This window comes from Protopterus annectens, chromosome 6.part1 (genome assembly GCF_019279795.1).
Source record: "Protopterus annectens isolate FY-2018-M chromosome 6.part1, PAN1.0, whole genome shotgun sequence".
Lineage (NCBI taxonomy): Eukaryota > Metazoa > Chordata > Ceratodontiformes > Protopteridae > Protopterus > Protopterus annectens.
This window is the reverse complement of record NC_056738.1, coordinates 155,379,585-155,392,188: the sequence shown is the minus strand read 5'-3', so window position 1 is coordinate 155,392,188 and position 12,604 is coordinate 155,379,585. Positions and strand designations below refer to the sequence as shown.

At 36.1% G+C, this 12,604-nt stretch overlaps 1 protein-coding gene across 2 annotated transcripts in view; it reads right to left on the bottom strand.

Annotated features, from left to right (window-relative positions):
- Positions 1-12,604, bottom strand: part of STK39 (serine/threonine kinase 39) — a 2,138,083-nt gene that overhangs the window by 1,134,534 nt on the left and 990,945 nt on the right. For both annotated transcript variants that reach the window (XM_044075594.1, XM_044075595.1), the window contains exons 8-10: positions 6,670-6,803; positions 4,446-4,494; positions 4,267-4,332 (exon numbers count right to left, since the gene is read on the bottom strand). In XM_044075594.1, coding sequence (XP_043931529.1) covers positions 4,267-4,332; positions 4,446-4,494; positions 6,670-6,803 — 249 coding nt within the window. The remainder of the gene's footprint in view (positions 1-4,266; positions 4,333-4,445; positions 4,495-6,669; positions 6,804-12,604) is intronic.

Genomic DNA, 12,604 nt, shown 5'->3' with positions numbered 1-12,604 from the left:
TGCCTGCATGTTTTCTTCAGGCTTAATAATTACTAGTTTTACTTCTGGATAACTTTTGAGATAATTTGTTTCACACACACACACACACACACACACACACACACACACACACACACACACACACACACCAAATATGGAATGCCTGCATGCTTTCTTCAGGCTTAATAATTACTAGTTTTATTTCTGGATAACTTTTGAGATAATTTGTTTCACACACACACACACACGTATATATTTTATATAGATATATATACACACATATATATATATATATATATATATATATATATATTTTTTTTTTTTTTTTTTTTTAATTAACTGTGATTTATGGATGGCAGTGAGGAATAGTTTGAACTGAATGAAGAAAATAATTTAGACTATTTCTTTGAATAAAATGTAAGTGCATAGTAAATAAAAAGGCAGTTTTACTTGGTGAGTGTCAAAACTTCTGTAGCATTTTAGGACTGCAGTCTCAGATGCTGAAATTGTGCTCAACTTCATGGCTGCCTTCAGCAACATGATGAACTATTAGTAACCAGTGACATAAATATTATCATGTCGTAATGTCTGGAGCAAAAGTAGAGCTTCATTAGTCCAATTCTTGTCAGAGATTACTTCATATTTCTTCTGTGAGATAGCTGATGCAAATATTTTTTAGTAGGGGTAACTAGAATTCTGTGAATAAATATCAAGTCCAAGAGGCATCCTCCACTTTAGATTTTTAAAACAAAGCTTGCTGATCTGTAGCATATATTTGTTTAGGTTTCTATAAGTCTGTCATTTTTGTTTGTTTATTTTCATGATCTCACGGATATGATTAATTCAGTTTACTCTAGACTGGTCAAATTCCCACAAATGCTTTATTGTTTTAAGTTACAAGGCAGTTATTCAAAATTATGTAGAGTCCTCGCATTCCTTACTAAATAAATAAGAACTAAAATGAAACATTAACTTAAATGATGAGAAAATATATTTCTCTCTCAGATAATAAGCCACTGAATCATATATCTAAGTGATTCCTGGTTTGTACATTTATTCAGAAATATTTTGCATTCCTAATCCAGCCAACCAACCTCCAAATATAACTTATATACTTCCACAAGTTGAAGATGCCTCACCAGTAAACTGGTTCCTAAAGAGGTGGGGACATGTCTTTTGATAATGGCAATGTCCCTCTTTGGCTGTTTTTTAATTCTGTTATAGCACTTACTGAATAACAGACAATCTAACAGGGTAATTAAAATGAAAGTCTTATCTCTTAAAAATATAAAAATTCTAAGCAAAGCTAATAAAGCAGTTGTTGCTTACTTTAGTAGTATCTAAAACTGCAATACTTGCAGCTTGGCTATCAACTCTAGTTTATTAAAATGCTATACTGCACTTCCATATCCCACTTGACCAGTAAATGAAGAAAATTTTGAACCAATCAATGTTTAACAATACTATTCAGTAAATGAATGCCTGGGTTATAATTTTTAGATCAAGTACTAGCTAGTGAGTTAGCATCTCACCCTTAATTAAAAAAAGGCTTTATATTGGTAATTACCTTTGCTCCACTACTTTTACTTGTCAGGGCTCTCATAAACACCGTGTATCATATATTTCATTATATCTATATTAAACAATGTCATGTTATTAAGCTAATAACATATCTTCCCCCACTCCCTTTCTTCATACACTATCATCTTCCTTATCTTGTCTATTGCATTCATAGAAAAGATGCATCATCATCTGCCCATCTCAGAAAATGCTGAATACCATAGGAAAAGCAAAAACAGTCTGTAAATAGTTTTGTCTCTTAATGTTGAGATAAGATATGCCCAGCATAACCCCAGAGTAAACAGCAGTGTAATATAACTTTGACCAATAATTTGGAATCTTCTTTTATGTAACATAACTTATCACGCGATCAGTGGAAATTTTAAACCATACTTAAATCATGCAAATATCAATAATAAGATGTGGACAGATGACATACTTCTCCATTATAAACAACACAACAAAAGCATTACTATTACATAAGGCATAGTGCAGCAACTCTGTAATGCAGTCCTCCAAAAGCTTAAAAAGAAGTAAAACTATTTTGCTGAACTTGAAGAGGGTATCTAATGATTATATACTTGACGAGGAACAGATACCTAATGATGGTATGTGACCTGATCTTAAGAGCTCTTCTTCAACCCCATATAAGTACAATGTGTAATGCCTATATCCAAAGACTCTGTCCGTAGACATGAAAGCCAAATTCAAAAGATTTATTAATATCTGCACACCTCTCTAGGGATGTGAGCAGTGATGGACTTATGGATATGGAAAAGAACATGGTGCATGGAAACAAGGCTGCTTTTCTCACTACTCTCAGCTCACACACATACTTATTTGTAATCTAACAAATTGTCTAGACAATCAATAGATTTGTCACCAGTGCCTGGGTACACCTATTACAGACTAGTGCAGTCTAAAGGGGAAAATGGGTTGCCTTAGCCAGCCAAGTTCAGATACTAATGCATGCAAAGATTACCCAGCTCTGTGCAGTGCATCATTAACACCCCAGAAGGAGAAAAGGAGAGAAGACCAAGACATTAGGCACTGAAGGTTCAGCCTGTACCCAAGCCCTTGTATACAACCTTACTCCTGAACCCAAGTTAAAAGTGCAATACCCCAAGTCTGAGTGCCACTGGGGTATCTCCTATAAGGTTATGCTTGTAGTGCCATGTTAATACTGTCTTTAAAGCTCAACAGTTTACTATTTCCTGCACTTCTGCTCAAAGACAAGCTCATTAATAACAATGAACTATGAGTACATAAACAATTTTCAACACATGCTTGTACTGTGGACCATTTTTAATATTTTGACCACATTTTTCAGTGCATCAGTTTCTTTCTTGTACTACAAGAATACAACAGCTTCATTTTTTACAATTCTAAACAAAATATATCTAACATATCCTAATTGTAATAGACATTTCAGTATCTAGAACATGTTGTCTATAGTAGCAGCATTTTACTCATATAACTGAGCATGCCCCGTTACACCTACAATATAAATCAAATGGCTTACTAAATGGTTCCAGAATTTTATTTTCAAGGAAAGTATACTGGAAAAGTTGTTTTTTTAACTTATAGGTTGCAGCAGGCATCACAGTTGTGAATCAGAAATGGCAAGTATCTCAGGTGTAACCCATTGCTACTCTCAGATGTCTTTCATAGACCTCTATTCTGAAAATTACTATGCCAAAACTTTGTAGTAAATCAGTTAATGACATACACTATTATTAATCTATTCCTTGTTCACTTCATGTTTTAAATATATTTGCCATAGTCAAGATGTACAAATTTTCTACATGGGATTTAAATAATGCCATTAATACTGTTCATAACAGGTTGCAAAATAATGCAGTTCAAGAGTTAGTGATAAGAAAATTAATGTGTGTGTGTGTGTGTGTGTGTGTGTGTTTGTGTGTGTGTGTGTGTGTGTGTGTGTGTGTGTGTGTGTGTGTGTGTGTGTGTGTGTGTGTGTGTGTGTGTGTCACAGATAATATATTTTATTGGTTATAAGGCAATTAAGATTATGAAACTACATTTAAATATCTAATAACTCCTTCTTCAAGTCAAATCATAGAATGACTGTGAATTAACCATTCATTCTGCATTAATCTATCATGACTTAATATAGTCTATAAAGGTTTTAAAGTACCGAGTGCTAAACAAGAGATATTGTATTTACTTCAATATCTTTCACGTAAATACAGAGCATGTGCATAAGAACATATTTTGCAGAGAGTTTTATTTCTTTTTATTAATAATGCAATGATTATTAGATATGGGTTTCTGTAGTCTAATATACAGCATTTGCTTATCTACAAGATCACAATTAGAGATGTAAGGATTCAAACTTAGGTCATCCTGTTGGCTGTAATAATCCTGGTAGCAGTTCTTTAATCTAACCTGTAAGCCATAAAGCTATATTTTTATTTATTTATTTTTTTTGTTGACAGCGCCCATGTAAAATAAGTAGTCAGAAAACACAAATACAAAAGATGACACTTAAATGAATAACATGGCTTACACTTAGATGGCTTACACTTAGTTTCTTAGTGTTTATGCAGTACTTTGCTCACAATATGACCAGATCTTCTTATCTCATCCACATATAAACATTATGGAAATCAGAGAATTAAAGTGTAAGTCCTCTAAATTATGTTACAGAAAAAAATATTAATACATGTAAGTATCATTCTCAGAAACATCCAGCAAAAATCTCACCTTTTTTGCTCTCTGACCTATATCTGGTGTTTTAGTAAGAAGTTTCTCTATCAAATACTCTCGGGTCTGCAAGGAAGAACAACAAGAGTGACATCACTTGAAAAAGCAATCGGCAAACATAAGCTTGTCTTCAAAGAAAAATGAGATGTCTTTCAAGGGCTTTTAATACACATTATTACCTTGGCTTTCTGGAAGAATTTGCTTTTTAAAAGTTCAGCTGCTGTAGGCCTGGAAGAGCAATTGTAAAATTAGAATAGTCATGAAACTTTGCTCCTTCCTGAGGTTGGAAACTGTTGTTTTTGTTATATAAATATGATACAACAGAAAATAACTATTTGAAAATACTGCTTGGGTATTCTTGCTTTGCCCATCAGATTCCGACTTTTCAGACATACCAAAACATTTACAGTTTGGTTACAAAATATTTAGAAACACATTCATGTTCAAAGCTTTGCACAGCTGTTAAAACCACTACTTTGGTCATGCTCCAGAAAAAGTTGCAAAATGCAGTTCTTCTAAATGAAATGGGGCATTTTATTTTGGGTGGTCCAGGGAAGCTGCAAAGTCACACTATATCTCTGTTCAGCTGAACTTGTGTTCTTAGTCAGGCGTTATAAAATGGTAGACTGTCCGTCTGGAGGTAAAACACACTACAAAAACATTGTCATGAGAAACGGTGTCTAGTAAAACCATTGTCACCTAAACAATGTCATATTGCAGATGAAAACCAGACTCTTCTTGTATCTTTCCAGCAGGTCAATAGATAAAAATAATACAACAGGGCCTTCTAGAAAGACAAGGTTCTCCAATGCAAAAGTGTTAGGGGTTATTCACTAGGTGCGATAAAAACATATCTTAGTAAGAATCACATCATTATACTGAAGTAGAGGAGCAATGTCACCAGTTTGAGAAAGCAAAAAAATTAAACCTCTTAGAATATACCATATGCAATACATTCAAAATGGACTTTCAGTTTTATGTTCATCAGTTGGCATACACTATAATATTGGCATTGCATTTCAATGGACATATAAATCTAGATGTACAAATGTCATAATGTTTTGCAGCCATGTAGAGAATGTACATAAATGAGGTTTTACATATATGATATGGCGAATGAAAAAAAAGCTAGAGGATGCCAAATCTTTCCCAATGTTCTTGTTTGCTTTCTGTCACCATGTACATCCACCATCAACCATTACCAAGCAAAAGGTTCTTATTGGATGTATGCCAGCCTTATACATCTACCATCAACCATTTGACTGTCTACCTTAAATCTTCTTAATGGGGAAAATAATTTTTGATAAATGGATATAAAAATAACACTTAACAAGTGAAACTGAGATACTTCTTTTTTACTATCCAACTATTCATTTTAACAAAATATATATGCAAGCATGCACACAAACCCACCTTAAGAATACAAAAGTCTACTTTATTTCTATTTGGATAGGAAAACCTTGCATGTGGCAGTTTATTTATTCAGCAATGGTATGATACTGTAAAGGTTTTTTCAGCAGTGCACAGTGTACCACAGAAACGTTTAACAAGTAAACTAAACACTTAAATGCTGTACTATCCCATATTTTTCACAAAGTTCAGCTTAACTGCTTTGGAGCAGCAGTATTTCTGATTAAAGTAACTCATGTCATCATCTTATCACAATTTTTTTCTGATACTCTAGCCCAGTGATGCAGCAGTAAGGCACCTCCCTGAAAACACTAGGGATCTAGGATCAACTAGCATTCTGGGAAGCTGGAGGTCTCAGTGGAGGTAGCCTTGAATGGCCAGATGGTCACTTGCCTCTCTCAAGTGGAGGACTTGGGTATTTGAAGCTCACTGCTGTTGTCTACTCAATCCTAGTGAATGGCATTACTGCTATGCAATGCATCTGCACTCACAGAGGGGAGGGAGGTTGCCAGTTCATCAAGGGTGGATGTGCTGATGATACACATGTATATGTCAATCTACACTTCTCCCATTGAGGAAGTTAGGGGCATACATTAAAAATCTCTGCAGTTAGGAATGTATGCTACAGGGTCAGGATATCTCAATTTCTCTCACGCCACTGCAAAGATGGTGTTAATACTTCACTAGGCCTGGCCAGGTTAGCTGTCCCATTCTGTTGGGCAAGCCAGTCAATTGGAAGTGTGAGTGTGTGTGTGTGTGTGTGTGTGTGTGTGTGTGTGTGTGTGTGTGTGTGTGTGTGTGTGTGTGTGTGTGTGTGTGTGCGCACAGACAGTCATCATGGCTGAATAGGCCAAAAAATGGCATAAATTCCACCACATAACATTTAAAGCCTGAATAGGACTTGCTCAATCACCAAAGGATTTTCATGCCTTCAATACCCGAAGAGTTACCAGCTGTAACAAACTCCATACTTTACACCCTCACAGTACATACCTTTTAACAGGATCTTTCTGCAGGCACATCGATATTAATTTTCTAAAGGATTTTCCATACTTTTTTACCATTTCTTTGTCTTCTACTCCAGTTTCTAATGTAGGTGGGTCATTCTGTAGGGTCAACATTAGCACCTAGAAAAGAGAATTCAACACAGTCACCAGTAAAGTGATTGCTCATCTTTTCAGCTGAGGTAAAATATAGAGTAAATACATATCAGATTTCTAAAATGCTTAATTAAAAGTAATATTTGAAGTCACATGATGCATATCAAAAATGAAAGTTATGTGCCTATCGCAACATCAGATCTGGAAGAGTATGTACTTTCCCATCAGCCATTAGGTCTATGCCTGCTGAACTTCGGCTACATGACATGTGAAGTTTCAAGGTCACCTTACTCCCTTCATTACTCATAATGCTCTGCAGACAGGCTTCTACTCGCTAACACAAAGCAGAAACAACTAGTACACAGTATAAAGAGACACAACATCACAAAATGTCTCTCCAGACCCCATCTGAAATGAAGCAGTAGGAAACACAGTGGGTATACTGATGAGGATGGACATGTTCTGCAGCTATAAAATGACATTTAAAAACATGACTTTGAGACCTTCTTCATGGGAGCACAATTCTAACTGTAGCTCTTGAAGAATAGTCTTGATGCAGACATCACATACAGCTTGTAATGTTTTGCAAGAGTAACCAATGAACCCCACAAAGCACCTGCACAAATACCATATAAGGATGCATTCCTGAAGAAGGCTTCAGATGTAGCTACTATGCTGGCTGAGTAAACTCTCAGTCCAGAAGACAAAGGCTTATTGACAAAGTGCTTTTAGACACTTTGGAGACCAGTTTCTGTACGAAGAACAATACATATCTGGGAAACATTTTTAATAAGTATATTTCTGTACAAAATCTGAACAGCCTTTGAACATCCACACAATGCATGACACGTTCTCCTCTATTAGAGTAATTTGCAAAGAGAACACACAAATGGATGTGTTTAGACTTGTATCAGCAGTAGTGACCTTGAGCATAAAAGATTAGCTCACAAGGATACTCTGTTCTACTAAAGGATGAAGCAAGGAGGACTGGCATAGACAGCCTGCAGAAGACATATCCTTCTGGCAGAAATGATGGCTGCTTAAAAGATAGTCTTTCAAGACACATACTTTAAATCCACTTTTGAGAGATGGTTCAAAAAGAAAAAGTAAATGCATGCAAGAAAAATATAAAATACCGTGGGGGGCAGGGTCCTTGACTAGAATACATATGGGAAAGATGATTCAAAGAAATGCTTTAATATCCTTTAAATATGCCAATGGCTGCTAAGTGAATTTTAATGAAAGCATAAATAGACTGAGCCAGTGTCAAAACTCTGTGACAAGTAGCTCAAAATGCCTAGTACAGGAGCAGTAAATGGATCTAATCTCTTTGCAATATCTCATACTGGAAATTGCTCCCACTTAGCTTTTGCATTTTTCAGGTGTTCTGTCTCAGAGCAGAGGTATGGGCCTGGAACACAAGGATCACAACAAGAGCTAAGTACTAGTGGAATGACCTGTTAAGATTTAATACATTCTGTATAAAAAAAAACATAACACCAGTTTAGAAAGTAGAAGTTTTAAAAGGCACATTAAAAAAATAACCATATTAATTTAACTTTGTCAACTGTAACATCCTCCCTACCTCCTCCATCTGACTTGAAAGTGTTCCTATTTATACTGAGCAAATGTAGGTTGGCAGCAAAGAAGAGCTGCAAGATATTTATAAAGATTAACATCTGCATAAAATGAATGCCTGAAAACAGTTACTCTTCATTAATTGTATTATTCATATTTTACTGAAAATGTGCCCTTGGCTAAGTGTTCCATTTTTAGCAGTAACAATGAAGTATATATAAAATGACTCCTGCATGTATACTGAAAATAGCAATGATATATATAAAGACATCATATAACTTTAGACCTTTGAAGGTGGCTCAGTTTGCAAGTCAATAAAAATGACTCTCTGTTGTTATTACTGCATGAAAGGTTGGATTGCAAAGAAATGAAGCCATTATAACCAGTTAAAAAAAGATGGATAAAGTTAACTATCAACATTTATTTCAAGGAGACATTATTTGAGAGAGGCTGTCAAGTCATCATTAGTTTAATCACAAAGCATACAAGCTGAAGCTGTGTGAGACAAAAGACAATAATATTCATTGAACACTGTTCATTCACATATCATTGCTTTATTGAGAAAGCAGGATGAATGGTCAAAGGGCTATTTAGAAATGTATGATTCAGCTGCATTCTTCCTCCTCGATAGCCATTTGCTATAAAATTCCCATCCATAAAATATAATCTACCCCAGGTTATATTTAATTTTGAATATATGGAGGAGTTCCTCCACGTGGAGGAGTTTGAGATTGTTTCCCCACTCAAACTGTTTTTGTGAAAGAAATTTGATAAATCATGTTTACCTAATGGTATTCCAGTCATATGTAACATTATCTACTGGGGTTTTCTATGATAAGTCACTGGGGAAAATCAGCATTTAAAAATTGGACTGCCCTTATTCCATTTTCCTTGGTATGGAAAATACAACATTTAAGATCTGTCTATATGCCAGCCTTCCATTTGTCTCTCAAGTACCATGCAAACACAGTTCTACCTTCAGAACGACTCCATTCTGGAAGTAGTAGTCATACATATTTTAGCATAAATTCTTCTCATTACAACTGGGAAGACAGATTTATATTAATCACAAGATAAAGATAAGTGGATTAGCAGTTCAGTAAGCAATAATTAGGGTTGCCATATCTGCTTGATGTCTATACTATCACTAGACTGCATCTCTCATTGCAGCTGACGGCTGCAAAAATAGAAAATCAGATTGTTTACTTGTTGCAGGAATATCTGTAGGAAGTCAGTCAGCCAGTGTATTTACACAAAAAAGTTTGCTGAGTACCATGGCCCAAGATGGGATTCTAATAGGTCTTGCTGCAAAAGTAGCAGGCTGTGACCAAAAAAACTGACATTTTTGAAGTTTACTTTCAGAAATCTGGTGATGTGGGGATAAGCTAGAGATGAAAAGGGGCAGGGGTGCAAGTACTTTAGCAAGAGAAGGAAATATATTTTGGAAGCTGTGATGATGTGAGGTATTGCCAGCTAAGCCAGGAGAAATAGGGCAGCACATGTGTAACATATCCCAGTATAGCTATCTGGATTTTTGTAAAGAATCATATATCATTTATATATCAAACTGATTTGTACAGGTGCTTGTGCTGAAAATGCATTTGTAAAGCTGTGTGTGTTAAAAAAAGAAATACACCTGTATGTCAGATTGCATTGTAACTATTGAAATGAATATACTGTAACATATTATACTAGAAGAGAAGAGGTTAATCTCAGTCCAGTTAACTTTGAAAAATACTCTGAAATAAAATTACATGGTTTAGGCCATAAAGATTGTACAGTTCTGATTATAGACAGAGATGAAATGTCTGTGAAAACCAGGACTAGGAATCCTACTGAATTGTCTTTGGGGAGAACTAATTGCAACTTTAGAAGGGTGGAAGTTTTGAAATGGTTTTATAGCTTCCAGATGTTATAAAACATCTCATCAAAGCTCTACCTGTGTGTATGGTAACACATATTTCTTCTTTCTTTATGGCTTCATTCTAAGTCTGACTTTCCCGGTAAACAAATGCTAAATAAAATATGTGCTAAATTCTGGTTCAGTTTCTAGCAAAGAGGGTAGTCTGGTAATGAAAGTCAGGTGACAAGATATATGTGTTGTCATTCTGTAATCCAGCACTGAAATGATGTTTTAATGCTAGATGAGATAGAAGTCTCAGATCAGTTTGCTTTTGAAACCTGACAAAGAAGAAAGACCACTCACTTCATCTTGCCTTGCTTTAGCAAGTACCAAGGAATAGTAATTCTTTAGATAAGTTATGAAACTATAGTGAGGTGAGTTAAGTACTTTTTTCTGTATCTGTGTGAATCTTTCCATCTGTGTTATTTTTAATATTTTCAGTGCCTGAAACTCTGGTGTTTACTGTAAATGGATATTCAACATCTTTATGTTCTTTTATTATTTATTATTAAATATATTTAAACTTTTCATTGTGGCTGATCTTTTAGAAAAAAATTAACCTTTAAGAGTACTTATTTAATGACACCGTGGCTGCTCCTGAAAGCCTTGCTGCATTGGTCAAACACTACCATTTGTATTAGTATTACTTTTACTCAGTATAATTGGGTACCCTTGTAAGAGCCTTAGAGTAGTTGGCTGGTGTGTGTGTGTGTGTGTGTGTGTGTGTGTGTGTGTGTGTGTGTGTGTGTGTGTGTGTGTGTGTGTGTGTGTGTGTAACTCAAATCTTAAAATGTGTGTCTATCAGCTACTTGGAGCAGGGACACAGAGCATTAGTTTCAGAGAGAGGGTGGTGGAATTTGTTTGGAACACTTGGCTGATGACTCAACTCTACATTTGTGCCAGTGAGGAGTCTTACTGGGGGCCTGGAGAAAGAGAGAGAGAAGGAAACCCAGCCCCCAGAGTGAGCATGCTCCCTGTGAGCTCTTACAGGAAATTGTGCTTGGTGCAGGGAGCTGCATCTGAAAATACTGTGTGTATCTATTTCTGTTACAAGTGAACATCCCAATCCAGTATCAGTTTTGAGGATTAAGGCTCCTTGATTACTGACCCAGAGCAGGGGCATCACATATTGGTGGCAGTGGTGGGATATTAACTGAATTTCTGTAGCATGTAGGCAGTTGTCACTAAAGGTTTATTTAATTTTTGTTAGTTTAGTTTAGTAAGGGAAAGCAGGCAAAGATGTCAACAGAGGATTATGGAAAGCTGACAAAGAACCAATTGGCCATGGTGTGCAAAGCCAAAGTACTTGTGCATGCTAACCTGACTAAACAGGAAATTATTTCAGCCTTAGTCACAGCTCAGACCAGCAATCAGGAAGACAGCCAGTCTCAGAGGACTTAAAATCCATCTTGAGTTAAAGAGAGTTGAACTGGAGGCCAAATGTTTGGAATTAGAATCAGCAGAGTGACTGCAGTGTTTGAAGGCCAATAAAAATGAGAGACTGCGGCATTTGGAGGTTGAAGAAAATGAGAAGCAGTGTCAACATAAGAGGGAAATGCTGACTCTTCATCAGAAACATGCAGGTAAATGGGGAAGGGAATAACTGAACCCCAGAAGCAATAAAGGTCAGTAAATTTCTTCTACAGTTTTACAGAGTATGATTTATTCATCTAGTTGAAAGAATATGTAAACAGTATAATGTTGACCAAGGGCTCTGGGTACTGTTACTGACCCCCTTACTTCATGGTAAAGCTGTAACTGCTGTTTCAAAATTGACTGATACTGATTGTTTATACTATGATAAAGTAAAACAATGTTTATCAGAATGTTTTAAATTAACACCCGAAGCTTGCAAAATAGTTTTGTAAGCTGAGACACAAGGCAGGTGAAACTGTATGTTATTACATTGCTGAGTTAAACACTTATTTCATAGGAGGGTGAGTGGGTGTCAGGTCACCACTTTTAAAAGGCTAGCAGACCTTTTGGTGAGGGAACAAGCCTTTAGCACTTTGCATGAGGACATGAGAATCTGGTTGGCAGACTGGGAGAGTAACTCTGCAGATGAGCTGGGGAAAAGGGAATCTCTACTTTGGAAGTAGGGCATCACTGCATAAGAAGGAGATATTCAGTGCCGCACATGGATATAAGGGAGCCCACAGTGGGCAGCCTAAACCACCCCAACACTATTCACCAGTAACAGGGAAAGCCACTAGTCCAAGTAAATGGTCAGGATCAAGGTCTAGATGTTTTAAATGTAACCTGAGGGGCCATACAGCATACAAATGTCCAAAGAAGTAAGACAGGGAACACAAGGTGGGGGAGCCAGCAAGTGGGAATAACAGTATGC